The 27,505-nt window shown below is 41.1% G+C and overlaps 1 protein-coding gene across 12 annotated transcripts in view; it reads left to right on the top strand.

The window, feature by feature from the left end:
- LOC105477069 (NEDD4 like E3 ubiquitin protein ligase) overlaps positions 1-27,505 on the top strand; it is a 362,247-nt gene that overhangs the window by 301,468 nt on the left and 33,274 nt on the right. For 6 of the 12 annotated variants that reach the window (XM_071085266.1, XM_071085268.1, XM_071085267.1 and 3 more), the window contains 7 exons: positions 4,645-4,776; positions 5,295-5,414; positions 6,521-6,718; positions 13,273-13,350; positions 14,726-14,780; positions 14,882-14,935; positions 20,923-20,981. In XM_071085266.1, the coding sequence (XP_070941367.1) occupies positions 4,645-4,776; positions 5,295-5,414; positions 6,521-6,718; positions 13,273-13,350; positions 14,726-14,780; positions 14,882-14,935; positions 20,923-20,981 (696 nt within the window). The remainder of the gene's footprint in view (positions 1-4,644; positions 4,777-5,294; positions 5,415-6,520; positions 6,719-13,272; positions 13,351-14,725; positions 14,781-14,881; positions 14,936-20,922; positions 20,982-27,505) is intronic. The other 6 variants (XM_011733413.3, XM_011733409.3, XM_071085260.1 and 3 more) reach the window with 3 other exon arrangements.

Raw genomic sequence — 27,505 nt, 5'->3', positions numbered from 1 at the left:
TTTGAATAATTTATGGTATTCTTGTTTGTGGGTGACTTAGATTTGACCATGTATTTTAATTGCCTGTTTTCTACTTGATCCCTGAAGTTAGGCTAGCTGGTAGTTTATGCTTTGCACTGCAGTAGCTGTTTAAAGAATTTCCTTATTGTTTCACCTGTGCTGTATTTTGCTGTAACTGCTCATTACTTGTGGATAGCTTTACGTATACAATTGCTGATTTTCTAAAAGATGTTGATGACTTCAGTTTAATGCTCAGCATTGTACAGGGGAAATTCAAACTGGCAACAGTCAGCCCTGGAACACTCAGCTCAGGTTAAGGTATTGAGCTACGGTGGTTTACGTGAGTCATGTGTTGAGTGAGGCAGCCTCCAGTAGAATTCAAGAAATTCTACATGAACTATTTCCCACTGTGCATTTACAATTTCTGTGGGAGTAGTGGAGCTTCGAGGGGGACAAGATCATTTTGTGAAGTAATTTTAGTAGAATTCAGTGCTGATGAACATCATCTGTATATCACCTATTTTTGTATTTTGTTGGCCTTGCAACCTGCTTGTAGCTTTGTAAAGTTGTGGTAGCTGATGTAGTAAATGAAGTGTGAATGGAATTATTGCAGTACCAGGCTCCATGGCAAGGGTCACCTGGCAGGACAAGGTGATCCCTCTGAATGAGATCACGGGTGGCACTTTAGACTGCCCTTTTCTTGCCTTCTTGCCTGCACTCTCCCCTCCCCGTCACTGAGTTTCAGCATGGGTTGGGTTTTTTCTTCCCGCAGGCTTGGCAATATTCGTTCCTAAGTGTTTCATCTACTCTGGTAGAAGAGATAGATCTCCCTACCTAGTTAGGTTTGAAAGGATCACATCCGTTTCTCTTCAGCTGTATCCTGCATGTTTCTCTTCCACAGGTTAATTTATGGTATTCTTGTTTGTATGGTATTCTCTTCCATCCTTTGTCATAAATGCCCTTGACTTTCTGTCTTGCAATTCTGTCTCTTCACCCTGTGTTTCCCTCTTCGGTATCCACTCTGTTCCTCTGCCTGTCACTCACACTGAAGTGTATTGTCCTGGGCTGGAGCCACCGTGAGATTATATCATCTCACTCCGCGTGTGCTGTCTCAGACATACAGCTGCGTACACATAGGTACACATTGTGCCACTTTATTTTATTTTTTTAAAATGGGATGTCGTATATACATTACTCAGCAACTTGATTTTTACTTATGGTCATTCTTCTGGGACATATTAATAATTACACAATATTCAGTGATGTGAAGGCACTAGGATGTTAATTTCCCAAAATTCAAGGACTTTCCGCTCCCCCTACCCTGCCCTTTTGACTCCATACGCTGTGCTGAAGTAACCGTCCTGGTATAGCTTTCTTTCTATGATAGTGCTTTCATTCCTGTGGTCTAATAAACAGGCACCGATTCTCAGCCAAGAAACCACAGCCCTTTGATTTAAGGCAAATAAATGCACAGTGGTGTCACTTTCTGGCAGACTAAGCCAGGGCCCTCCCCATGAGATAAAAGGAGAGGGATATCACAGTCTTTTCAGTCTTTGTTGTATATATTCTAAAAATACACAAGGCCACCAGTACAGGGTTGGTGCAAGTCTTGGCAAATCTGTGATGGTCAGCATCAAAGTGGTTATTTTTAAAAGCATATTGAAACTTCTGCAGCTTACAATCATGTTCTTTATTTTAATGAAAGAGCCACTAGGAAGTTCTAGCTAATGGCTTTTGGGCATCACAAAGCAGTAGTGTATTCAGTCTACGATGAAAAGCTGTGAAATGTTAAGCTAAGTCGGAATTTCTAACTGGTTTCTTGATTACTTTTTTGTTAAGCTAATGTGGAACATGCTCACAAGCATAGAACAGCAGGAGGCTGGTTTTGGCTTCGTGGCGGGCCCTTCCATGGTCTGTCTGTAGAAGCTGAGTCCTGCCCCCTCAACTAGCCACGCAGGGTGGGAGGCAGTGTGAGTTACAAATGAAATCATCAGCACAGGTTGTTCTTTGTGGTCATTTGGAAAGAACACTGTAAAGAAACATCTCCAAATGGCCCTCTCACATAAATGTAACTAAATTACAGGTTGCCAGTTCAGTTCTCAATAGAAGAGAGAATGAACATTTTAATCAAATTCAGTGTTCTGTACTACACGCGTAATTTTCCACAAACTGATTAGTGCTGTTCACTGTGGCTGTATGAAAGTAACCTGTATGGCTGGGTGCAGTGGCTCACACTGGTAATCCCAGCGCTTTGAGAGGCCGAAGCGGGTGGATCACCTGAAGTCAGCAGTTCGAGACCAGCCTGACCAACATGGTGAAACCCCCTTGCTACTAAAAATACAAAAATTAGCTGGGCATGGTGGCGCGCATGTGTAATCCCACCTACTCGGGAGGCTGAGACAGGAGAATCACTTGAACGTGGGAGGCAGAGGTTGCAGTGAGTGGAGATTGCGCCACTGTACTCCAGCCTGGGTGACAGAGCGAGACTATGTCTCAAAAAAAAAAAAAAAAAAGGAAAAAAACAAAGTAACCTGGTTGTTAGAATTTATACAGCTTTAGGATTCAGTTCTGAGATGATCTATGACACATCCAAGTGTGTTCAGTTTATCAGTTGCCTCCTCAGTGTCCTTTCCAGAGATTCAGTAACTGCAAAAATATCCTTAAGGTTTCCAGAGCTGAGTTTTCCAGAGGCAGGACGGGGGGAGTTGTGGGGGAGTTGTGGGAGGGAAGGGGCCCGGGAGAGGGGGAGGTGGATCACCGGAAGGGGAGGGCTCTGGGAAGAGGGACCTGAGAATGTAACAAATTCCATTTAGTATTTGATTGATTGGATAAACAATAGTAAGTCAAACCTTGATAGCACATACTTTGCCAGATATACTAATTGACCACGAACTTAGGTTACAACTTAGCTCAGCAGAGGAGTCCATTGAAGTGCCCAGATCCACGTAGCCCTTTGTGTTGGCATCACTGCTAGAGGGGAGGGGAGGAAGGAGCTTCACTAGGACTGCGTGCTAATTCCTTGATGTTTAATATTCATGAAAGGATTAAGTCAGTGTTGATGTTTCTTCTGCTCCTGCTGAGTCTCCACATCTGGATCCAGAATGCTCTATGATCTGAGTCTCTCTGTCTTTATAAACTATCTTTATGGAGCTTTAGGACTTTATCTCGGGAAATGTTAAGGAAATGGTTGCTACATTTTTAGCAGAAAGTTTTCTTACGCATAATCTAAAATCAGCTGCTTCATGATCTTACACAGGTGATCCTTCTCTGAATTGTGCTTTTAAGCCTGTGAGGTTAGCATATTGCTTCTCTGTAGATGGGGTTTCCAAATTACTTGGCAGCATCCTTGTTGGTGCCCTCTCTAATTTGAGATCCTGGGGTCCACCAAGGAACTCCAAGTGATCATCTTCACCAAGACACATTGTTGGTAGTGCAGGGAAGAGGTGGCATAAGCACAGGAAGAAGTTGGGTTCAGAGGAAATTTGTATCCTCAGCCTAATAGCAAGAAAATGACACCTGCTAAAATATCTGGAGGGACAGGAGAAGATCCTGGCTAGAGAAAGGAGGAGTACTCTAAAAGAAGCAGCTTCCTTTTGTAACCTCACATGAGAGGTTATTCCTAAGGCATGGGTTCCTATACTTTTAGATTGTCCTAGGAGCCGTGGTGTAGCTGTGGTCGGCTTCTGGTTTCTGAGCTTTTCCCCACTTAGAGCTGTTTTGCAGGCACAGACCTTACATGCATCACCTATGCGTTCAAGCCTTCCTGGGACAGCTCTGATCTCCAGCATCTGTCCCAGTGCCTCCATACATCATCAACACATCCTTGTTTTTCAGCGTTTCTCCATCCACACTGCATTTCTTAGACTGTTTCTCAGGGATCTTCTAGTGATCAAATGTGGACTGTCTAAATACAGTCACTCTATGTTGGACAGGTCTCTAAATCCAAAGACTGCCAAGCTGTGTTCGCCTTCAAAGAAACACACTTCTGTCAGCGGACTTGGGTGCACACAGCCTCGGGTGTGAGGCTGGGTGCTGGGAGACTTCCTGAGCTGGGGCACACAGATGTCCTGGGTGGTACTCCAGATTATATGCTACTGTGTGATCGTCAGCATCCTAGAGAAGGGGCTGTGTGTTGGGATTTTAAAATTTTGCCCCAAAAGGTACAGTGTAAGGGTCCTAAGCTGATGGAGAAATTTAGGACTAAGCTAGAAGAGCACCCCATGGGAGCTACATCGAGGAGAAACTCAGAGCATCCCTCTCATACACAGTGACACTGGGCAGTTTGAAATACCTTTAAGCTCTACCCGGTTTGGCAGTGGAATTTAGTAGCCAGAACAGATGATAATGTTTTTCCCTTCCCCTATGATCACCTTAGCAGCAACCCTTTACATTTAAGACTACGGGGGTGTTAGAACCAAGTTCTGTAAGAATTTGGATCTGCAACTGTGTGGGGTTCATTCCACAGTAGATTTGAAGCTATTGGAAATCTATTGCTGTTTTCCAGACACTTGGAAGTATTTTCTATGTAAATAGAACAATTAACTTTGTCTAGAGAAAATAATTATCTGGGTGTACATTATTTTATTAAACTGATCAGAAATCAAATGCAAGGTATTAAATAATAATGATTTCTTGCACAAACAGCCATCAGTGGCCTATGTACATACCACGCCGGGTCTGCCTTCAGGCTGGGAAGAAAGAAAAGATGCTAAGGGGCGCACATACTATGTCAATCATAACAATCGAACCACAACTTGGACTCGACCTATCGTGCAGGTACGAAGATCGCCATCCAACTTAAAACCGCAGGCCATAGAAGCCGAAATGTACATGACCGACCTCCCTCCCTGGTGTTTATATATTGTTCTGAAAGAGTCATATTTGTAAAAAGCTTTCTCACAAAGAAAATGCATTACTTTAAATACAATAATAGCCTAAGGAAGAATTTGCTTTCCAAATCAGTTTATCACTGAATACATTTTTAAAATGTGAAGTGAAAGATATTTTCAAAGTAAGAGCCTATTACAGTGTGTAGCTTCTTCCCTGCCCCACCCCCCACCCCCTGCCTTTAATCTGAGGCTAGTTTTTATGCTGGGCTAGTGATTCATTTTTATTTCCCTTGAATGTGTTTCCCCATCCTTTCCCCCATCATTATGTTTAATTATTTCCTCCACGCTTTAAATAGGCCAGACCTCTTATTATTGCTGTTTGCGTTGTTGTTTGGGTTCGCGCTCCTAATCATACACACAGGGAGATCCTCCTATGAAGCTAACTTGTTTTTGCCTCCAAAATAGCTTGCAGAAGATGGTGCGTCTGGATCAGCCACAAACAGTAACAACCATCTAATCGAGCCTCAGATCCGCCGGCCTCGTAGCCTCAGCTCGCCAACAGTAACTTTATCTGCCCCGCTGGAGGTGAGACGGCTACCTCATCTAACTGGACTCACTCTGTCCTGTGACTCCCATTCTTTCTTCTCTCTTAACTCTGCCTTCAGTTTGGCAGCCACCTCCTCTCTCTGATCAGTCGTTGTGTTGGTGGTGAAGGGTGTTCTTGTGCAGCCTTTCTACCTGCTTCTCTGTCTCGCCCAGTTAACATTCCTGGACTCTCTCACCTGATTCTCATTCTCATTTGGCTAAGGCCGCAGTGACTTGTGCTGGACGTGGGCACTCTCTTTTCAGAACTTCCACCGTTCTTGTTGTGTTTCGCTTCTTTTTGCCTGTTACCTCATTAGAATTGCATAATCTGTCTTTCAAATACCAAGTGCTGATATTGAGTTTTTAAACATAGCTATTGCTTTGATCATTTTTTTTCTTTCGACTGTAGGGTCTTTCATTCTATGGGCATACATGTTTCTGATGCATATTTGCATATCTGCATCGTGGCTGGGCATCTGCTTGTGCTCTCTGTCATGTTTGTATTGTTTTGGTGCCATCCTTTAACATCACAAATGTCAGAGTTAGAGAAGCCAAAGAGCAAAGGTTTGAGGTCCTAAGCTTGACTGTGTCTTAGAGACAACTGTAGGCTTCTCCATGCCCTGGGTCCAGATGCCAATAAGTGGGAATGGATGCTGTCTTTTCCACACACTGATATGAATGTCATGGGTAACAACTGTGAGATTCCAGATCATTGTCTTTATTGATGTAGGTTTTTCTCTTCTGTGCTCTAAAACTTGCCAATCTATTCTTCATTAGACTGTGAGCTCATTAAGAGCAAGGGCACGTTTTTCTCTACTCTGTAAAATCTCCATCCATAATGCTTAGTACAGAACAGTATTTTTGGTACATACTGAGTAGCTACCAAAGGATGGTGATTATAAGTACTTAATATTGTTGTGTGTTTATCCAACAGAGGAAATGTAAAGTTAGATTGATTTAAAAGTAAATGAATGACAGAAAACAGGTTTTGGGAATCTTCCCTCTTGTCCGCCTCCAAAGAGAAGCCTCCTACAATACCCAGGTACATTTTGGCACATTGGAATCGCAGCTGCTGAAGAGTTCTAATGCTAATTGTTATTCTTTAGGGTGCCAAGGACTCACCCGTACGTCGGGCTGTGAAAGACACCCTTTCCAACCCACAGTCCCCACAGCCATCACCTTACAACTCCCCCAAACCACAACACAAAGTCACACAGAGCTTCTTGCCACCCGGCTGGGAAATGAGGATAGCGCCAAACGGCCGGCCCTTCTTCATTGATCATAACACAAAGACCACAACCTGGGTAAGGCTGCTGCTTTTATTTGGCTCCGTTTTCATCGTGAAGTCTGGCATTAATTCCTTGATTTCCTTACTCAGTGTTTGTAGTTCTTGCAGAGGAATTAGATTGACTGTAAAGGGTGTTTCCAGAGGGTCTCCTCAGCCTGCATCTGGCCCCTGCACAAATGGGTGGGTGGGAGTGGGTGGGCACAGGCTGATAGCTGTCTTTGGTACTGGTGCTGGGACTGCCTTTCCTCCTGGGAAACTCTAGTTTAGACAGTTCACCATGCTGGATGGAAAGGTACTGTTCTGTGCTGTTAAGATTTTGTTAATTGATCCCATCTTACAAAATAAGGAGTTATAATCATTTTCAAATAGGAGTTATAATCATTTTCAAATAATTTTTTCTTTTGTCAGTTTCTTTTTGCACTTTTATTGGCATTACCCACCTTCTTTTGATTTGTCACTTTAGTTTTTACTGTTCACATCAGATCAGTATTCACACGTCTGAGCTACATTTCCGTGCCCTTAATCATGGGATAGGGGATGTATGGAGTGACTTTGGTTGTAAATCTGATACTCCTTTTTGTGATCATTTTGTCAAAATTGATTTTTCTTACCATGCAACTGTTTCATGTACTCCTGAATTGTACCCAAGAAAGAATCTGTACATTGTATTATCTGGAGCAAAATGAGATTAATCAGAGGTGAATATGCATATCTTTGTATTTCTCTGTCAGTTCTTTATTTCTTGAGCTGAATCAGTGGGTGGCTTTTTCAATGTAGTATATAGTTCTTTTGAAAATCAGTTGGTATTTTTCTGCTGTATAATCTCTATACCTGTAATTAAACTGAAATTGGTTCCCTTATTTCTGGCTATTTTTGATGCTGCAGATGGGTTTTCTTCCTGTTATGTCCCCATCGAATTGTCTAGCTAGAGTTAACTCAGAGTTTAACTTGGTCCTGCTATTATCTGTGCTACTTGTTCAAAACTGATGTTATGGGAATACTGGTTGAATTTTGGTGATTGTCATTGGCCCTAGCTCTTTGGTCTTGGATCAACAATAAACATACACCATTAATTCCCATTTCTAGTGATGGACATTAGGTGTGTCCATTTGATAGGCCAGCAGTCTTAGATTCAAGAACAAGCCCTGCTCAAGGGGATTTGGGCTGTCATTTTATGCCTTGCCCATTGGGTGGTATCAGTTCAGTCCAGCAGGTCTAGAGGGCGTGCTCCTAGAATCCTTTGACTCGTGGGACACTGTGTCTTCAAGGGCATTCTTGGCATTTGGGGCAGGGACATTTGTGCCTACAGTTGCAGACCATTTAACTACCTTGGCTCCTGCCACCAGATGCTGATGGTCACCACCACCCCCACCCCAACGTAGTGATGACCAGAAATGCCCTACACATTTCAAAACAGCCCTAAGTGAGAACCACTCTAAGAGCTCTTTCTATTTTGAAATAAGGGAATGGCCTGCCAAGAGAATTTCTCATTTAGATCTGGTAACATTCATTTGGTAAACTGATAACTGCTTCTAAGGCATATAATAACATGTAGGTTTGACTCCCCTACTAGTCTGCAGATAATGTTACAGATTTGCAGGTGAGCCAAGAGTAAGAGACAGGCAGCTCGTTGGAAAATACAGTTATGAAGGGGTTTTTTTTTTTTTTTAATGTCTTTTTTCTTATTACCATGGGACCCCTGGCTGTCCTGCCAGTGTTCTCATTTACTATAGCACTGCTGTAATTTCAAGTCCTTAGCCAGAAACTGGCTCCAGAAATAAGGGCTAACGAATATAAAAGTAGATGGATTAGTGTAAGGAGCCACTGTGGCTTGCCAACATAAGCTATGATTTTAGTAATTTCAACTAGCTTAGTAATCAAATCCCCTAACCTTTTCACAGCCTTTCAAGCCACAACGGCAGTGTAATTGCAGCTGGGCAGATTGTATTTTAAATGAAACAGCACTCGCTTTATTTATTGCTTGCAACGTTGCTGAATGAAACCCATTTTTAATTTCCAGTTGTCCCTTTTTACCCAGATACTTGTTATTGACTAATTTACTGATTTAAAATTATAATCTGTTAGAACAACATTTTGTTACTGCTGCTAGTGTGGAAAATCCTCAAGGTAACAACTGGAAATTCCACAAGTTACTCCCCTTCTTAAGCAAATTCAGATGTGCTGACACAGCTGCTTTACTGCTTCTAAACAAAGGCCTAGGCAGGATTCTCCCTGCGGGAGACACACTCTAAATTGCCTGTTCATTTTGACAAAAGATGAAGAGCCAGAGAGACGCATAAAGATAATTTGCAGCTTAAAAATCTGTCTTGAGTTGGTTTTGGGGTTTGCTTTGATTTTTATTTTTAATTTATTTGTTGTTCCATAGAGGTCATACTAATTTTTATTTTCACCAACAGTGTATAAGCATTCTCATTTTGAAAGAGGAAGAGAACAAATGAGAGAACAGCATAACTATCCTTAGATTTGAGCATTAGAATAGAAAAAGGAAAAAAACTGGTAGTACAGGTTGAAAATGATGAAAATAACACTGCTTCCCCCATCAGCCTGGGCACTATTGATTCTTACACCAACCAGAAGCGTGAAAAGTATCAGGACATTTCCCCTCTATACATTGAGAAATTTAAAAAATTTATTGAAATATGTCATAAAACATGACCTTTTACAGACAGACACACAGATAAAGGCAGTATGCCATCAGTGTTTGGATAAAGTTTGGCCTTATTCTTTTTTTTTTTTTTTTTTTTTTTTTTTTTGAGACAGAGTCTCACTCTTACCCAAGTTGGAGTGTAATAGTGCAATCTCAGCTCGCTGCAACCTCTGTCTCCCGGGTTCAAGCAATTCTCTTGCCTCACCCTCCTGAGTAGCTGGGATTACAGGCCCATGCCACCACACCAGCTAATTTTTGTTTTGTTTTGTTTTGTTTTGTTTTGGTACAGACGGGTTTCACTGTATTGGCCAGGCTGGTCTCGAACTCCTGACCTCAAGTGATCCTACCACCTCGGCCTCCCAAAGTGCTGGGATTATGGGCATGAGACACCCTGCCGGGCCAAGTTTAGCCTCATTCAAACAAACAAACAATGATTGGCTTTGTTCCCCGCCTGGGTCAGGCCTTTCAGGGAATGCATGCAGGAGACTAGGGGCTTGGGAGGGATGTGCCGAGGATCCTCAGCAGCTCAGAGCACGTGTATACAGGTTGAGTATCCCTAGTTTAAAGATTCAAAATCCAACTTATCCAAAGTCTGAAACTTTGTGAGCACTGACATGACACTCAGGCAATAAATGCTTGTTGGAGCATTTCAGATTCTCAGATGAGGGATGCTGAACTGGTAAGTATAACTGCAAATATTTTGAAATTCAAAGCCCCTCTGGTCCCAAGCATTATGGGTGAGGGATCCTAAACCCGTGTTAGTGTATATATGCCTTTCACAGGATCAAGCATGGGCTTATTTTTGTAGCAAGAAAGATTACACCCTAGTTAAGTTGCAGATTTGTTTTCCATCCAAGTTCAAAGTAATGAAACTCATTACCCTAGGCATGGTTGCTGGTCTCTTCCAGGATGGAAAAGATAAAGAAAAGAGGCACATTTTTTTAAATCCCTGTGTTTTATATATTTTGAATTAGGAAAGCCCTTTTTAAAAAGATACTGCTCTTTGCATCCTGTTTAAAAACACTTTGAACTTGATGGAGGGAAGCGATTTTATATTACACATGAAAGAGTTCCCGTATGACACTGAAGAAAGGAAGAAACAACCAAGCATGCTTTATGCATTGGATCATTTATTTTCATGGCATCTGAGACCTCGTTAGTCTCCTACCTTCTCATCAGCCTGAAGTTGTCCATAGCTAATAGAGAGCCTTGACCACCACTTCACGTGCCCTGTCAACTAAAGAGAGATGCCTGCCTCCTTGAGTGGCTCGGTGGGAGTGGGGGTTCGGGGGTGACCACTAGCCTTAGCCCTCAGAGCTGATTCATGGCAGCTGCTGCCATTATTTTTATTATTGTTGATATAATGAAATAATATTATAAGCCTCAAGGCCTCTGGCCCTCACAGTCTGTGAAGTCTGGGTTTCCACGCAAGGCCACTTTAGCAGACCTTTGAAATTCAGCTGACTTTATACTTCATGCTCTGCCCCTCACTGCCCCCCTGACACTTTTCTCTAATTTCAGCTTCTTTTTGCTCCCCTCCACCTTTAAATCACCAGGCTTTTACCAATAGGGCTGATTGTCTTTCACGGCAGCATACGTGCGATTCCAAGGCCAGACTGGCCTTGTGTGTGGCATTCAGAAACCCTGCCCTCTTTCATGTAATAGCCGTCCTTAGCTTTCTGTAAACCTGGTGTGGTCATTGGCTAGGTGGAAACCCAAGGATCCCCCGCTGGTTGTGGCGTTACCTGGTCCGGATCAGAGTTAGCATTGAGTGGGTAGCTTTTGAGAAATTCAGTGCTTTCAGTTTTTCCTCTGTTTGTAGTTAACCAGTCACAAATGTTTACCAGATTATCAGCTTCTTGGACCTTCTCAATCCTAAATCTGCTTAGCGTATTTCTTTATGTTCTGTGTATGTCAGTGTACTGCAGAATACTGAATTATTTTGTGCCTCTGCTTAGCCTTTTAGAAAAATATATTGGGTTCAGGGTCAGTATGTATCACAAACTGCTAACATGATTTCTTTCTTCATTTAAAAGTTCACCTAACTAGCAAGAAGCAAAGGTTGATTTTTGTTGTTTATGGTCTTTTTTGATTCTTGCCAGTTCCCAAGATCTATGATTATGATTCAGTGATACTATGACTTACATGGTTGACTTAGGAAGCAGAAAAATCTAGTAATTTGGCAGCAGCAAAGGCCCTATTACAAAATTAAATGAAGCTGATATCAAATGTCTTAACAGTTTACTTTTTTTAACCTTAAGCTTATTTGGTTGACAGTGTGTTTTTTTTTTTTAATGTAAAGATATGGATTCTCCTTTTTATTTTTTTTTTTTGGAGGCGAGACTCTCTGCGTCACCCAGACTGGAGTACAGTGGCACGGTCACAGTTTACGGCTCGCTGCAGCCTTGACCTCCTAGGCTCAGGTGGTCCCACCTCAGCCTTTCAGGTAGCTAAGGTAGGCATGCACCACCACACTCAGCTCATTGTTTGTGTTTTTTGCAGAGATAGGGTTTTGCTTTGTTGCCCAGAATGGTCTCGAACTCCTGGGCTCAAGTAGTCTTCCTGCCTTGGCCTCCCAAAGTGCTGAGATTACGAGTGTGAGCCACCACATCTGGCCTTAACAGCGCATTTCTTTTTCTTTTTCTTTTTCTTTTTCTTTTTCTTATTCTTTTTTTTTTTTTTTTTTTTTTTTTTTGAGATGGAGTCTTACTCTGCTGCCCAGCCTGGAGTTCAGTGGCACAATCTTGGCTCACTGCAACCTCTACCTTCCAGGTTCAAGCAGTTCTCCTACCTCAACCTCCCGAGTAGCTGGGACTACAGGTGCACGCCACCACACCCGGTTAATTTTTGTATTTTTAGTAGGAATGGAGTTTCACCATGTTGGCCAGGCTGGTCTCAAACTCCTGACCTCAAATGATGTGCCCACCTGAGCCTCCCGAAGTGCTGGGATTGCAGGCGTGAACCACCGCAACCAGCCTACACTGCCTTTTAACGGGGTCTCCATAAGTAAGAGTCAGCTCCTGGACTCTGGGTCATAACCTTTGGGCAACTTCTTGTTCTCTCTGAAACTCCATTTCCTCATCTAAAGAAACAGAACATATGCCCAACCTCCTAACAAGGGTCTGTTGCAATATCATACATCTGACCATGCCTTGTAAATCATGCAGCCTGACCCAAGATGTCAGAGTACATGTTTCTCTTTTGTTGATTCTCTGTGGTATCTTATGAAGCCTATGCTTTAAGAAAAATGTTTTGTAAACTTTTAAATATTAAGGCATAAATGAGAACTTAATCTGCAGAACTTGGTCAAGAATCTCAGTAAAGTCGTATCATAACTTTGTGACTTTGCCTGAGGAAGGCGGCCCTCCCTGGAGTAGCCACGTGACTTCACGGACCAGATTCACATTCTCTGCTGAGTTCAGGAAGGAATGGAGGGGAACACAAGTGCTGAAGCGGGGTGTGGCAGAGGGGCCTATTCCCTAACGTGTTAGGCTGGCTCCCCTCGCCGGGGGCGCAGGACCCATGGAGAGATTTCGAAACCATTGTCCCCACTCCCTCTTTGTGCCACATTCACTGGCACCCTCCATTCTGGTTTCCCTAGTAACATCACTGCTGGGGCTCTCTTCCCTTTCCCCTTCTCAAGGTCTTGGGGGAAATGATTAACCTTTCATGTAAATATTCTGACCCTCCTCCTTCCACCAAGTACAAGAAGGAAGAGTACAGCCTGTCTCAGGAGACGGTCAGCCAGGCTTCCTGTACAAAGCAGAGATGGGACCTATCTCACGCTCCAGGCGTGGACAGTCTGGTTGCCTTGAAACAAACAGCTCAAGAAGAAGAGCACCCAGTAACTGCACACAGTTACTTCCACTTAGCGTCTACTGTCTTTTACATTTTTCTTGCAGGAAGATCCACGTTTGAAATTTCCAGTGCATATGCGGTCAAAGACATCTTTAAACCCCAATGACCTTGGTCCCCTTCCTGTGAGTACACTGGAGACACATGGAATGGTCTGAAAGTGTTTGTTCCTTTATCCGCTCTATGTTGATGGAGAGGCCCTGTGGACCTTCTCTATCTCCAGGCTTCATGGATCTCGTTGGTTTGTGTTTCTTAATAGAATTTAAGTGTTTAGCTGAACTGTAATCGTACATTATAGTTCATGTGATATCCAGTACTTAGGAAAGAGGTTTCTGAATTGTTAACTTCTAGTGGAAGATAGAACTTGTCCACAGGATGCTCAAGAGACATTCTCTGCAGGTGACAATTTAAGTGGCACTCACTTATTTTGTCACTTAGCAACCACTGAGTTCCAGCCATATTGCTGATTAAATCATCAGAACCAAAGTAATGAAAATAGTATGGCAGAAGAAGGTCTAATTAGTCATAGAAAGTTTCTATAAGTCATTTAACCTGCAGATTTTTTAAGTTTTTTTCTCCCTTGTTGGTGACGGCTCAGTAGGAGTTGAGCTATATACTTAAAATTGGATTTTGAATGAAACCTTCACACACATCCTCCTCAACAACTCACTCTCAATTTGAAAAAGCCGTAGGGGGTGACAGGGCAGTGGATGGACTCCAAGGCTGTTTTTAAATGGGAATTTTTGTGGTTGTTTTCCAAGTGTAAGAACCTTTTTGTTGCCTGGTATATTAGGGCAACATTTGAGTCTGCGAAGGTTAAGGTTCAATCATTATTCATTAGGTTATACAGGTATCCCACACCAAATCTGTTTGGTTCCTGGGTTCAAATAGAAAGAACCAGAGCGTGAGTTTAGAAAACAAAAGAAAGCATTTTTTCTGAATCTGTTGGATTCCTGAGGTTCAGATAGCAAATACGGATAGTTTAGATAATGAGGGCATACCAGCTTTATCTTGAAAAAATTCTCCAAATCCATTTAGTTCCTGAGCTTGACTAGTAAAAGTTCGTGGTAGATAATACCAATATTAGATCATCAACTGCCTGGACAATATAAATACAGTAACCGTGTCTAACATTTTTATATTAACCCCCTCTTCCCTTCCTTTAATACTTAGTATTTATTTAATTAAATGGTACTCAACTTCAAACTCCCCTGTTCCATGGAATGCTACAGTTTCCCTTTGAAGCTTTTGAGCTGGCAGCCCATTTCCTGTTCTTCATACAGTCAGCACATCTGAGACCTGAGCACGTGATAAAGGGTGTTGCTAGACATTGTCAGGAGTTAACCTGAAGTGTTCATATTTAGTTCATGCTCAATGCATAAATGTACCCTAGCAGAAAAGAGAACAAAGGTGTCCTGTGGTTTTTAAATGTTGCCTTTGATTTTGGAACTCCTAGCTAATGTTTGTATTTTCTGTCTCCCTTCCTTCCCCGGATACTAGCCTGGCTGGGAAGAAAGAATTCACCTGGATGGCCGAACGTTTTATATTGATCATAGTAAGTAGGCGCTGTTATGGACACACAGGTGTTGCGGGTTAGAGGGAAGGGAGTAATTCAGACATCATAGTGAAAGCTTTGTCATTTTACTCTTTATCTAGGTAGCCAGGTGTTATGTGGAGAAAATGATACCAGAGAATCAGTGCCTTCATACGGTACTGTGCATTCACCCCAAGTTTGCTTAAAGTAGCCCATCAAGCTTTCACCCAATCTGATCTTGTGACCTATTAACATGGTTTTTTTTTAATTTGTAAACCACATTTTGATTGTTGATCCCTTGACTTTTACACATTTAATAAATACACTCTGGTAATAGAAAATAAGATTAGAAATGATGATTTAGTCAAAAATCTGTGAACAGTGCTTGAAGCAGCATGTAAGTTTTTTAAGACACTGCCTTCAAGGGTCCTATGGCAGGATGCCCTCTCTGACCTTATTTTCTATTCACAGCATGTTTCCTTGCACCCACAACACTAATATATATGTATTTTCTAGAAATTGTAGTATATTTGCTATAGATATTTGCTCCAGCACCTATGAATAAATGTGTGGTTTCTCATTCCAACTAAAAGTTCAACTAATATAAGTTTGCTTTTTAGCCAGTGGGATTTTTTTTTCTCATTCTTTTTGGAGGTGCCATGTTCTTCATGGAATCATATTTCTATGTCCCTTAAAATTTCTGAAAAAGTATATTAAAAAGAAGCCTTCAAATAGATGTCAGGTTTCAACCGTGTGTGCCATTTGGTAGTATCTTGGTCTTTGCTTTCATTTGGTTCATGAACAGAAAGTCCCACCAGGTTTCCCGGGCTTCACACTTTCATAACTAAACGAAAGCACATTGATGAGCCACCTCCTGAGAAGTCTGGCCGCAAGTAATCCTCGCACGTGTAGGACTGGTCACTATCTCACAGGCATAGTACATTTTTCAGATGTTACTAGGAGGCAGAGTACATTGTGAACAGAATTTCACCTTCAGGCCCTGGGGGTTCAGGGCTTATTATAAATGGAATTAAGCAAGAGTACCAGCAGTTTACAATTCAACTAAAAGTAGAAGTCGTAGGTGTATTTAGAAGGGTGGGCTACCCTTTGTTTAAACCAGGTATTTCAAGGTGCAGACACTTAGTTTTTGTCTTTTATCAAAAAAAAAGGCAGATTTGCCAACTTTCCAGAATTTCATAGTAAACATAAAGTATTTTTCCTGCTTTCATGTATGTGTATACCCTACTTTTTTCCTTGAAATGCTATTTATTATTTTATTCTCAAGAGAATTTACTAAAATGAGAGACAGGCCACACCTCTTTTTCCCACGAAAAACAAAATAATAGCTTTCGGCTTGGTACAGTAGCTTATGCCTGTAATCCCAGCACTTCGGGAGGCTGAGGTGGGAGGATCAGTTGAGGTCAGGAGTTCGAGGTTAGCCTGGCCAACGTGCTGAAACCCCGTCTCTACTAAAAACACAAGTAAAAACTAGCTGGGTGTGGTGGTGTGCACCTGCAATCCCAGCTACTCGGATGGCTGAGGCAGGAGAATCACTTGAACCTGGGAGGTGGAGATTGCGGTGAGACAAGATCATACCACTGCACTCCAGCCTGGGCGACAGAGGAGACTGTCTCAAAAAAAAAAAAAACAGAAAGTTTCCTTTGTAGTATTTTTTATACATCACAATTCCAGTTTTCAGACAGGTGTGAATAATACTGATCATTTTACTAAAACAGGTCTTCACTGGTAACACATCTTGGTCTGTGTGACACATGGAGAGCATTGCACACAATATTGTGATGGTTTTCCGGCTGGAGATCTGGCTTAGGTCAACCTAAAAAGAATGTTGTGAATGTGTTTAGTATACTGCAAGGAGCCAAAAACAGAAAAACACGATTGCAAAGGGCTATCCTAGCGCGCATTAAAATAGTAAAAATCACCGACTGTTTCACTATTGATGTCATAGACCTAGTATAATCTATAGGAGATGCTTGATACATGGTGACTTGAAATCAGGTTCGTGGAGGGTCAGTGGTGAAACTCTTAGGAAGTTGCTGTGCTTGATCAGAAAGTGAAGTGAACTCACCTGAGGAGCGGTAGGTGCCCCCCCCCAACCCCCCACCCCCACCGGCCTGACACCGGCCCAACTGTGGCTTACTGGAAGGTAGAAGAAGGTAGCTACCTGCTAGATGCCTGGGCTTTTGCTTACTTCTGATCAGTTCTGCAGTTACTCCAGCGCTCTGCCCAAACATTTCCTCATTTCTCTTGACTAGAACAGCATCCCCGAGGCTCCGTGTATACTCTGTACAGAGCCTGATGCAACTAAGCTGTGCCAATATGATACTTGTGGCCATTGACTTAGAGATTAAAATTTATTTTGCCTTTGCATAACCGTATTGAAAGATTCTGTTAAAGAGATATAGCATAAATTAAGTGACCAAAAACCATTTAAGAAAAGGATTTATGAGTGCTGCCTCCTTAGCTGTTCATGCTACATTTCTACCATAATTCATCAAGATTTACTCAATGGAAAGCTGTAGCACAGTACACATCAATGAAACAGTTCAAGTCATTGGCCTTTCCACAACATTCAGTGTGTGAAAACTGCAGAATACCTGTCTTTTGAAGAGGCTTTTATCAGGCTGACACATACATTCCAAATGGGTTGAATTACCTGGAAGATAACATTTAGAAATGTCCTTTCCATCAGAATAAAGCCTCTTTTTCTAAACAATCTTCTAGCAAAACTCAGCATCTGATTCTGCTGTCATAATGCCTACAGGACAGGAACCAGGTTATGCCTGCGTATGCCACAATGCTGTGAAAGCCGTTAACTTGTAAATTGCTTAGAGTCCTCCTGTCTTCCAGCATACCTGGCACGTGGGTCCACATGGAATTACAGATGAGATGACGAGATGCACTTGTCTTTTCAATAATTGATTATTTCTGCTTTGTAAGTTTTTCCTGAGGAGTTAGACATTTTCAAGATTAACAATACTCAGCCCTCTTAAAGATTTAATTTCAAAAGCAACGAATGATCGAGACTAACCTCTTTGGACTCCTTGATTCCTTTGGTTACTGTCTATGGAATGGCTCCTGGCTCTCAGGCCTAGGGTGGGAGGTTAAGGAAAAGTCTTGAACTGAATCTCTATATCTTGTAGGAATGATGTCATTCTTCTTAAAGACCAGACAGGCCCAGCAGCTGAGTAATTGGTCACAGGTATCCTGTCTACAACATTAGGAGAGAAAATTGAATTCCAGTGACTTTGTAAAGTCCTATTTTAGTCTTTCCTATCAACAGTCTTACTGGACCTGTTCATCGTGACTAAACTGAGTTTCTCATCCTTCCACTTCCTTCTTGTCCTTTTATTTGAAATATAATATCTCAAAGAGGAAAAGCAAGTTTAAACTCCAAAGTTCTTAAAAAAAAAAAAAGAATAACTGGCTACCCCATACTTTCATACACTGACCATACTTCACTGCAGAATTCTCCATCATAACCATGTAAAAACTTGTGTTGTTCCAAAAGCTTAGGCTGTTTTTAAAGGGACTTTGTTTTCACCATCAGCTTCATTCAGTCATTAAAAAAAATAATGCACTAAGTTCCTGTTACCTGCTGGGACTGGTCTTAAGTGGTAGAGAGGGGGTTGCAAAGATGAATAACACACAGTCCCTGTCCTCGAGGAGCTTAAGTCCAGTGGGAAGTAGCGGGAGATATTTCAAGTATCAGAGGAGTGGATCAGTTGTTACACAGAAACAGAAGAGGCAAGGACTGCATCTGCTTGGGAGGTGGTTGGGCACAGGGATGGGCCCTGAGGGAATGGGTCACTTTTTAGATGGTTGACAAACACTGAGTAGGATTGAGGCAGGCAAAGCCCTGGGAAGAGTGATCCTAGGATGTGTGGAGGTGTGTGAATATGTGCAGATGCTGCCACGTTCTGAGAAACGCAGCATTGCTCCAAACAGCTAGTGTGCCGCAGGGGCCAGCGTGGCACGCAGGCCAAGCCAAAGGGTGTCTGCCAGGTGTGGGGACTCAGGCTCAAGCCACAGGCAGTGGGGAGCTCCCAGGGGATTTCCCAGAGGGGAGGGATGGGATCGAAATCGTTCTTTAGAGAGATCCTTTTGGCAGAGCTGTAGAGGATGTCTTGAACCAGGGGGTTTGAGACAATTCCCAGTGATGCCCAGAGAACAGTTCAGAAAAAAAATGAGCTCTCTAGCAAGAAGCTTATCAGGGAGAGAGAGGATTGGTCCAGGGCCACCAGAGTGAATGACACGGCCAGGTTCCTGATTGGGACAGTGAGTGGATTGTGATACTGCACGTTGGAATGAAGGTAACGTTACCAATTTTGGTGTTGGGTGATGAGAGGTTTGCTTTTGGTAGAGTTGAGCTGAAGTGCTTATGGGAAACCCAGGTGCAGATGTCCAGGATGGAGCATGAAGTTCGGGTCTGGTCTGAGGACTTGCGAATCCCCATGAGTCAGGAGTTGTTAATTTATTTTTTGCTTTGATGACAATATCCATTGATACGGTTATAATCCAAGTTGGTGTTTTAAGGCAGTTTTTACTCAGCTGTATTCCGTTTCCTTTATTTGGTTTTCTTTTCTCTTGTTTTCCATCACAATAGCAGCTTTTACTTTCCAAAGTCTTCCATGAAAGGTAAGGGACCCAAAAATGCCTTTTGCTTCCATCGAGATTCTCTCAAACAGTTGAGATTTTTCATGTAAATTTTCTGACAGCATGAAAACAAAAGATTCTGGAATCATCACTTGCTTTGGTAGCTTTTTTTTTTTTCCTTAGCTTTTCGTCTGCTTTTATTAAAATAATGATAAGGCTTTTTAAAATTCCTGATGTGGTCGTTAAAACAGAATTCACTAATTATTCTTATCAGCCCACTTACAGTGTATCCAGAAAATAAACAGAATCAATATTCTTCCCCCGCACCCGCCCCACCGAGCCCCCGAGACAGGGTCTTGCTCTGTAGATCAGGCTGGAGCATAGTGGCACAATCATAGCTCACTGCAGCCTCCCCCTGGGCTCAAGCGATCCTCCCACCTCAGCCTCCCAAGTAGCTAGGACTACAGGTGTACACCACCACACCTGGCTAATTTCTTTTTTTAACCTTTTGTAGAGATGGGTCCTCACTATGTTTCCCAGGTTGGGCCTGAACTCCTGGCTTCAAGTGATCCTCCTGTCTCAGCCCCCCAAAGTATTGGGATTACAGGCATGAGCCACTGCTCCTGGCCACCCTTTACTTTTTGAATACTTTTGTTGTTCTTTTTTTTTTTTTTTTTTTTTTTTTTTTTTTTTTTAACTAACCTAGAGATCCAAAAACTCCAGAGAACCTACTCTCCCCAGTCTGCCCCTCCGTACTTTTCATGTGAGTCCACCGCATTCTCCCTCCCTCCACTCCACCCCAGTATACACACAGGAATCCATAAGGTCTTTTTAATTATGCACGGTTACAAACCCTGAGTGATATCACCTACACAAGTAATGGTATAGATAGCATTGAACAATCTTGTTCACATTAACTCACTTGGAAGAAAGCAAACCACCTTTTGCCAACATGACCAAACAGAAACCATGCTCCGTAATCTTCCTCTGCTGCATCTAATTCTCTTTTTTGGACTGCCTCAGCTGCTTTGATTTTTGTGTGCATATGAGTGACGCATGTAATAGATTATTCATTTGTTCGATGCAGGATTCTTAATTGAAAGCAGTTTTTCAACACCATAAGTAAAGAGAAAAGTATTTGAAATGAGAAGAAAATCCTGTGTTTGTTAGCCTTTTGGGAAGCTAAGACTTCTTAAATGCCTTTTTTCAATTAAGTGAAAATCAAGATCAAGTTATAAATCCTTGAAAGAACAGGGGTTTATAATTCCCATTTTAGCAAGTTGTTTGCCCAAAACAGTATGAATAGCTGGTTTCTCTTTAGTTGTGCATTTTTGATTGAGTGGTTTTAACTAAACAGTAATGTGAGAGGGGTTGCCGTATAGAGTATAGTTACCTGCTAACTCTGAAATACTAATTTGTCTTTAGAACACAGGGTGGGGGACTGGACAGCTTTTGAAGAATCCAGAAATACTTCTTTCTAAAGCTTTCTTTACATAGAATAGATATGAACTAATGTTCTGATTTTTTTTTTTTTTTTAAACATTTTCAGATAGCAAAATTACTCAGTGGGAAGACCCGAGACTGCAGAACCCAGCTATTACTGGTCCGGTCAGTATTTTCAAATTCTGCCTCTTCAGTATAAGACTTTGGTTACATGTTTACATGTTTTTTGTGTATTACTGATAACAATGGTGTCAAGGGACTGGTGTGATTGAGTAGTTGACTAGAAATGGAGTACTTTGCTGCCATCTCCTTCTTACTGAAGTTTCCAGGTGAGGTACAGCTGCGTGTGCCTTTTCAGACAGATTTCATTATAAAGGAAAAGAAAATAGCTTGATAATGACAGCAGAATTAAACATTTTTTCTTCTCCTTTATAAAAGTGTGGATCATAAGTATAATAAAAATTTCCTCCCTTCCTTTTTATATGAAGCAAAACCAAGCCCTATCTTCATAGAGTGTTATCATTTCTTTAGGCCAGGAGTAATAAATGCATGCCAATAAGTTTAAATCTTTTACAACTTTCAAAAATCTGTAGAAGTTTTGGTGAGATTGTAGCTAAGTTCAGGAGCTGTTTTGAACTCTGCTGACCCACAATGTTCTCATGGTCCCCTCATACATGCCGGTTAGAAAAAGAATCAATTCTGATGCAGGCGTGATGACCTCTGAAAACACCGCAGCACTCTGTGTTCATAAGGCGATGTGAGAACCCCACTCCCCGGGGCATCAGGAGACACTTGGTATCTCACACTTGTTGACAAGTCTGTAGAGTGGGACCATACTCATCAGCAGAGAGCACACCACCAGCTTTTGTCAGTGGCTGTATGAGTGCAGGGAGGTAATTTGGAATTACAGGAGATGTACTGCGATCAGCAGAAGATTGCAAATTTGGGATTCTTAGACTAGAGGAGCAGAAGTAACTGAAGTTTGTTATATCACATGCTGGGCTAAGAGGCCAGTTGGTAGATTTAAAATTCCAATTTCATTGCTTTAATCTGATTCCATTCAAATTATGTTTTGAATTAGTAAGATACGTCCATTTGAAAACTTAAAAAGATGTTACATTGCAAATGTGCCCTGGTAACTGACTCCCATTAGTTATTTGTTGGATTTGTTCAGTCACTTGGGTACTATTTCCTAGGCAAAGTGCCCAGTAATACCTGGGTAAAAACAGTCAACTTTTTTCTCTATGTGCCTTAAACACTGCCTTACTCTGATGATTCCTTTTGATATATATATTCACAGTCACAGTTGTTTGTTAGAATATTATATTCTCGTCTACATCATTAGAACAAGGTAAATTCAAGAAACTATTCTTTTTAAGTGGCAGAAGACTTTTGACATAACTTTGAAGCCTTTTCAAATATTTGTATCACTTACCAATTACCGACCGTCACTCAAACACTGCTAGTCCTTATTAAATCTTACTGAAAATTGCTTAGCATCATAAAGCCAAGTAGATTTGCCCCCATGAAAGAGCTCTGTGTTTTCTGTTAATAGAAGAGCCTTGTTTACTCCTTCGTTTATGTTATTATTATTCATTATATTGCTTTCAATAGGAGAATGTGTATTTAAGTAATTATCAACTTAGTGTAGACATTTGGACTTTGCTGTCATTCAGTTCTAAATATTTGGCAGTTTTCATTTGATTTTTCTTCTTGACTTACAAATTATTTAAAATATGCTTTTTAGTTTCTAAGAGTATGGGAGGATTGTGCCTATTCATTTTTTAATTGAGTTTTAATTTTATCGCATTATGGTCAGAGAATATTGTCTATAGAATGTTTATTATTGGAAGTTGAAGCTTGATCATTTTTTGTAAATGTTCTTTTTCTGTTTAAAAAGAACGTGTATTGTGTCTCTGGTTGAATATAGAGTTCTTTATGTGTCCGTTAGGTGAAGCCTGTGGTGTTCAAATTATCTACATTCTCTTTGCTGTTTTGCTGTTGGATCTAATCAGGATAGTTGTGTGGGTCTCCGTGGTGATTGTTGCTCTGTCGATGTTGTCTGAGATGTATGTAACTACATTCTCTTTCTCTCTTTGTTCGTATTTGCTTAGCATATCTTTTCTCTCGCGTGATATTTTATCTTCTTTCTTGCCTTTTATTCAATTGATAGAGTACTCTCTCTTTTATTTTCTCTATGTGCTTGCAGGCTGTACTTTCTATTTCTATTCTTTTAGCTCTCACATTGAACTTTGTAACCAACATACTTGACTTAGGGTTAAAATGAATCACTGTCTACTCTCCTTGCCATCAGGACCTCAGGGAACTTGAATGTCATTCTTCCCACTCCCATTTGCCACGTCATTGTTGGGTGGAATATTAAAACTACCTTGTCTTTAAACTTTCCTAATAGGCACATAGTCATTAATATATTTTATTTTTTTTCTCCCTACTGTCCATACTGATTTAATTTTACCAAATGTAAACAAATTTCTTTGCCCACCATTGGTTCTCCCACCATGGTTCTTCCATCCATTTTTTTTCTGGGGTGAGTTTTGATCTTAGTGAAGTCTAGTACAGTTTATAGTTCTTAGTGTGTGGTCTGCGGACCAGAGTATCAGTATTGCCTGAGAGCTTGTTAGAAATGCAGGTTTTCAGTTCCTACCCCAGACCTACTGAATCAGCACCTCTGGGGGTGGGACAGCAGTCTTTGTTTTAACAGCTCTCCCAGGATTCCGGTGCCCCCTCAGGTTTGAGCACTTCTGCCCAGCAGCACTGCCAGTGACAGTCTGAGAGTGGTAATGTCTCTTAGTCTTTGACTCAGAAGGTCTCATTTGACCTCTCTATTGAAAGTTCAGCTGATGATAGAAATCTTGGTTAAATTATTTTCCTTCAGTGCTTTGGAGATTCTCCTGCATGTCTTCTGGCCTCCATAAGTGACGATAACAGGTTTGCTGTCAATCTCATTGTCATTTCTGTGTAGGTAAATGGCTCTGTTCTCTGGTGATTTTGAATTTTTATTTGTGTCTTAGATGTTTTACAATTTCACTATCATCATGTACCTATGTGTGGAGTCCTCTCAATTTATCTTGCTTTGGACTCAGGCTTCTTCAATATGGGGATTGTGTCTTTCCTCTGTTCTGGAAAATTCTCACCTATTGTTTCTTCACATATTGCATTTTTCCAATTCTCTGTCAGTATCTGTTTCTGTAACTCCTGTTGGACATTTACTTCTCTTTCACATTGTCTGTTTTATCTCTTTTGTGTTTTCTGTCTCTCTCTCTCTCACTGCTGTATTGTGAGTTATTACTTAGCTCTTCCAGTTAATTCTTTAAGCTTTTTCGTAATCTGTTTATCAGTTCATTGTGTTTATTATTTCAGTGACTAAATGTAATCGCTCAAAGTTTTATTTGGTCATTTAAAATTTGCTTTTGTCTTCATAGTTATTCTGTCCTGTTCTCTTTATCTCTTTATTTATTTTTTGATGCTTTCATCTCTTTGTTATTTTTAAGATATTTATTTCTTAGCCTCTTTCAGATTATTCTATTATCTCTGATCCTAGGAGCATTAAATCTCCCACTACGTCTATAGACTCTCCTTAAGAGTGTAGATTATTGCCTAGTTCAGTTTATAATTTGTGTATGTGTGTGTGTGTGTGTGTGTGTGTGTGTGTGTGTACATGCATGCAAGAGGGAGAGAGAGAGTGTGAGCAAGCTCATTTTTTTTTCCTATGAGGCTTTTGTAAGTCCTGACCTGTATTTACTGTTAACTTCTTAGCTTGGGTTCATGCACCCCCAGTCAGTATAACTGTGGACCTCATACCCACTTTGGCACAGGCTTGGAGTATGGATTTATTACAGGTCTGTTTCTTTTTGTTTTTCTCCCATTTATGGTCCTGGACAGAAGGTAAGCTTCCTTGCAACTTCCCTGGTCCGGTGGGTAGAGTTTTATTGTCCCCTTTCCAGATGTTAGGTTTTAAACAATGACTGTTCTTTTCTCCGTCATGTAGACAAAAGGCCAAGTTCTGTGTCCCCACGGGAGATTAAAACCAAAGATTAAAATCAGTGCCCACTGATTTCTCTAATTGTGAATCTTTCTGGTTACCTAGTACCTAGAGTTTCTCTTCCCACGTTTTAAAAATATCAGTGCTAAGTAGGCCTAGCATTTCTACATGTTTTTAGGGAAAGGGGACCCTTTCTGTGGCAGCTCAGTGTTCAGCATTCCTGTAAGTTAGCATGCTCTGTGTATAACAAGTATCACCAGTAATAGCATTTAGTAAGTGCTGTTGGCGCATGTTGCTGTCATGAACACTATCTCATGTTGTGTAATACCTTCATTTTTCCAGTAACTTTATAATCAGCTGATTTGAAACTCGCAGCCATCCCCTCAGGTAGGCAGGGCAAATGTTGTTATTTCCAATTTGTCAGAAGCTCGGAAAGCTGATTCTGTTGCTGACAGTCCTTGCAAGAGTCGGAATCAGGACCAGAGCCCCAGATGCACTGGTGTCACTGATGTCCCCACACCGGGCACGAGCCCTTCTGTGCAAGGAGCTCCAGTGTCACCTGGACAGTGATGATGTGAAAACATTTAGAACCGACTTACACAATAAGGCAGATTTTCATTCTGTACCCAAAACATGAACACAGATTTAATGCAGAGCAAAAGGGCTTTAATCAACAGACATGTTCATTTTTCACATAGACCTATTTTACAAGCTAAATTGTAAGCCAGAAAATGACATTCCAGATTTTCAAGTGAGAACAAATGATTTGGTCTACTTAAAAAAAAAAAAAAAAGGTACATGTAATCTCTTCAGAAGCTGCGCTGGGAGGATGTTTGTCCTGGTACATTTTTAGAAACTTTTCAGGAAGAGAATGTAAAAACTTACTCCTCTTCTTCTATCATGAGAACTACCTCTGGAGAGGAAAGATAATGAGTACAGGAGAAAGACAGTGATTTTTCAGCTTTCACACATCATTCCCCAGAAGGAGAAAGGCCTGAAATATCTCGACATTTCCACCCACACCTCCTCAGCCCCTGCCAGGAGACAGAGTAGGTGAGGGAATGGGCATCACAGGCCGAGGGCCACATGTTGAAATCTGCTCCTTGGGGAAGCTGTCATTTAAGACAGTCGAACTTGCATACATAGTGATGACTGTTTAAGCTTTTTTTCCAGCATTTTCAGGAGTAGGGGGAACTGTGATGTAACCATGATGTTTGGAGAACCCTCATGAAAACAGGAACAAACAAAAAATAATTGCTGGGAATCACAGACTTTCAGAAATAGAAGAGCCGAGTCACGTCTGTTCATCCAGTCAAATCCTTCCACTTAACAGTGAAGAAACTGCTTAGTAGAGAGAGTGTGTTGCAGAGCCAGCTGATGAGATCTACCCGAGAGTTCAGGCATTCTAACGCTGGCAGGGGCAATGGAAGGAAGTCACTTTTTTAGTTCCTATGGGGTCTTTTTTTTTTTCCTCATGGCACTACCACGGTTTATTCATTGATTTCCAATTACCTGTTGCTCTCAGCGGCTTGTGAGCTCCAGGAGGGAACTGGGAAAGCTACCTTTGCTTTATGTACTGTTATGTTTCTGGCACCTAAAATGCCTTGCACAGAGTAGGTGCTCAAGAAGTATCGGTTGAATGGATCAGAATGAACACCAGAAAGTGGGAAATAAACTAGAGAGGAAGTCTTAGTTTGTGACGCGATGTACTGTTGGTAGAGCAGAAAACATGATCTCTTTATTGGCTTATGTTGGAACATTGTATTCTTTTTCTTATTTCGGTGGTTGTCCAGTTATTAACAAATTTATACCTTGCCTAGACTCAGAATTGCTATGTGATTTCATCAGACTAAACACTGCCTAAAATAAATAGCATGTGAGGTCAAATCTGTTGTTCAGTGGAAAATCAAAGAAGACTGGCTTAAAAACTAAGAAAAGACCATAGGCAGTATAAATTGTCTATGGATTGCTCCTAAGCTATATAAAGATGGTGTATTTATTGCTCTTGAATTACAGAGCGAAACACTGACATGTTCATTTTCTGGAAGAGTGGTGGTTTGTGTTGTTTCGGGTTAGTTTTTTATATAAACATGTCTTAAAACTATAAAGAAGGGAAGTTCGTGTTCTTCATTTCTTCTCTTTCTGGTCAAGATAAGTATGGTAAAAGTGTAAGGTTTGGAGTCTGGAGATATCAGACTAAGCATCAGTATATTTTGTTAACTTAGGCCAAAATGATAGCAGCAGAAGTATTCTCTGCTGAAATTCATACTAGTGTCTAAAAAGCAATGAGTTGTTTTCGAGGCTGTATATACAAAAACCAGTCCTTTTAGCTTCATAAAAATATCGTTAGGCTTTTTCAATAGCCAAAAGTCAGGGCTCTGACTCTTAAGATACTATAAGCCACTTTACAACATAGGAAATAAAGATTATTTAAATGACTACATTAAGATGTTACTCCTTTGCCTGAAGAGAAATCACAACTTTTGAATGAGCATAGTTAATTCCTGAGCCCTCAACTGTGGTACCATCACTCTGTTTCATAGATAAAGCATTTGAGATTTAAGAAATCCTTGCCCAAGACCACTAAATATTAAGGGACAAACCTTCTGACTCCTAAATTGAGGATTTTTTGAGAATGCCATCTGCCTGATTTTATACTCCTTGATAGGAGTGTCAGTTCACTTCC

Source organism: Macaca nemestrina, chromosome 19 (assembly GCF_043159975.1).
Source record: "Macaca nemestrina isolate mMacNem1 chromosome 19, mMacNem.hap1, whole genome shotgun sequence".
Classification (NCBI taxonomy): Eukaryota; Metazoa; Chordata; class Mammalia; order Primates; family Cercopithecidae; genus Macaca; species Macaca nemestrina.
Note: the sequence above shows the minus strand (reverse complement) of the source record. Positions and strands in the feature narration are given on the sequence as shown.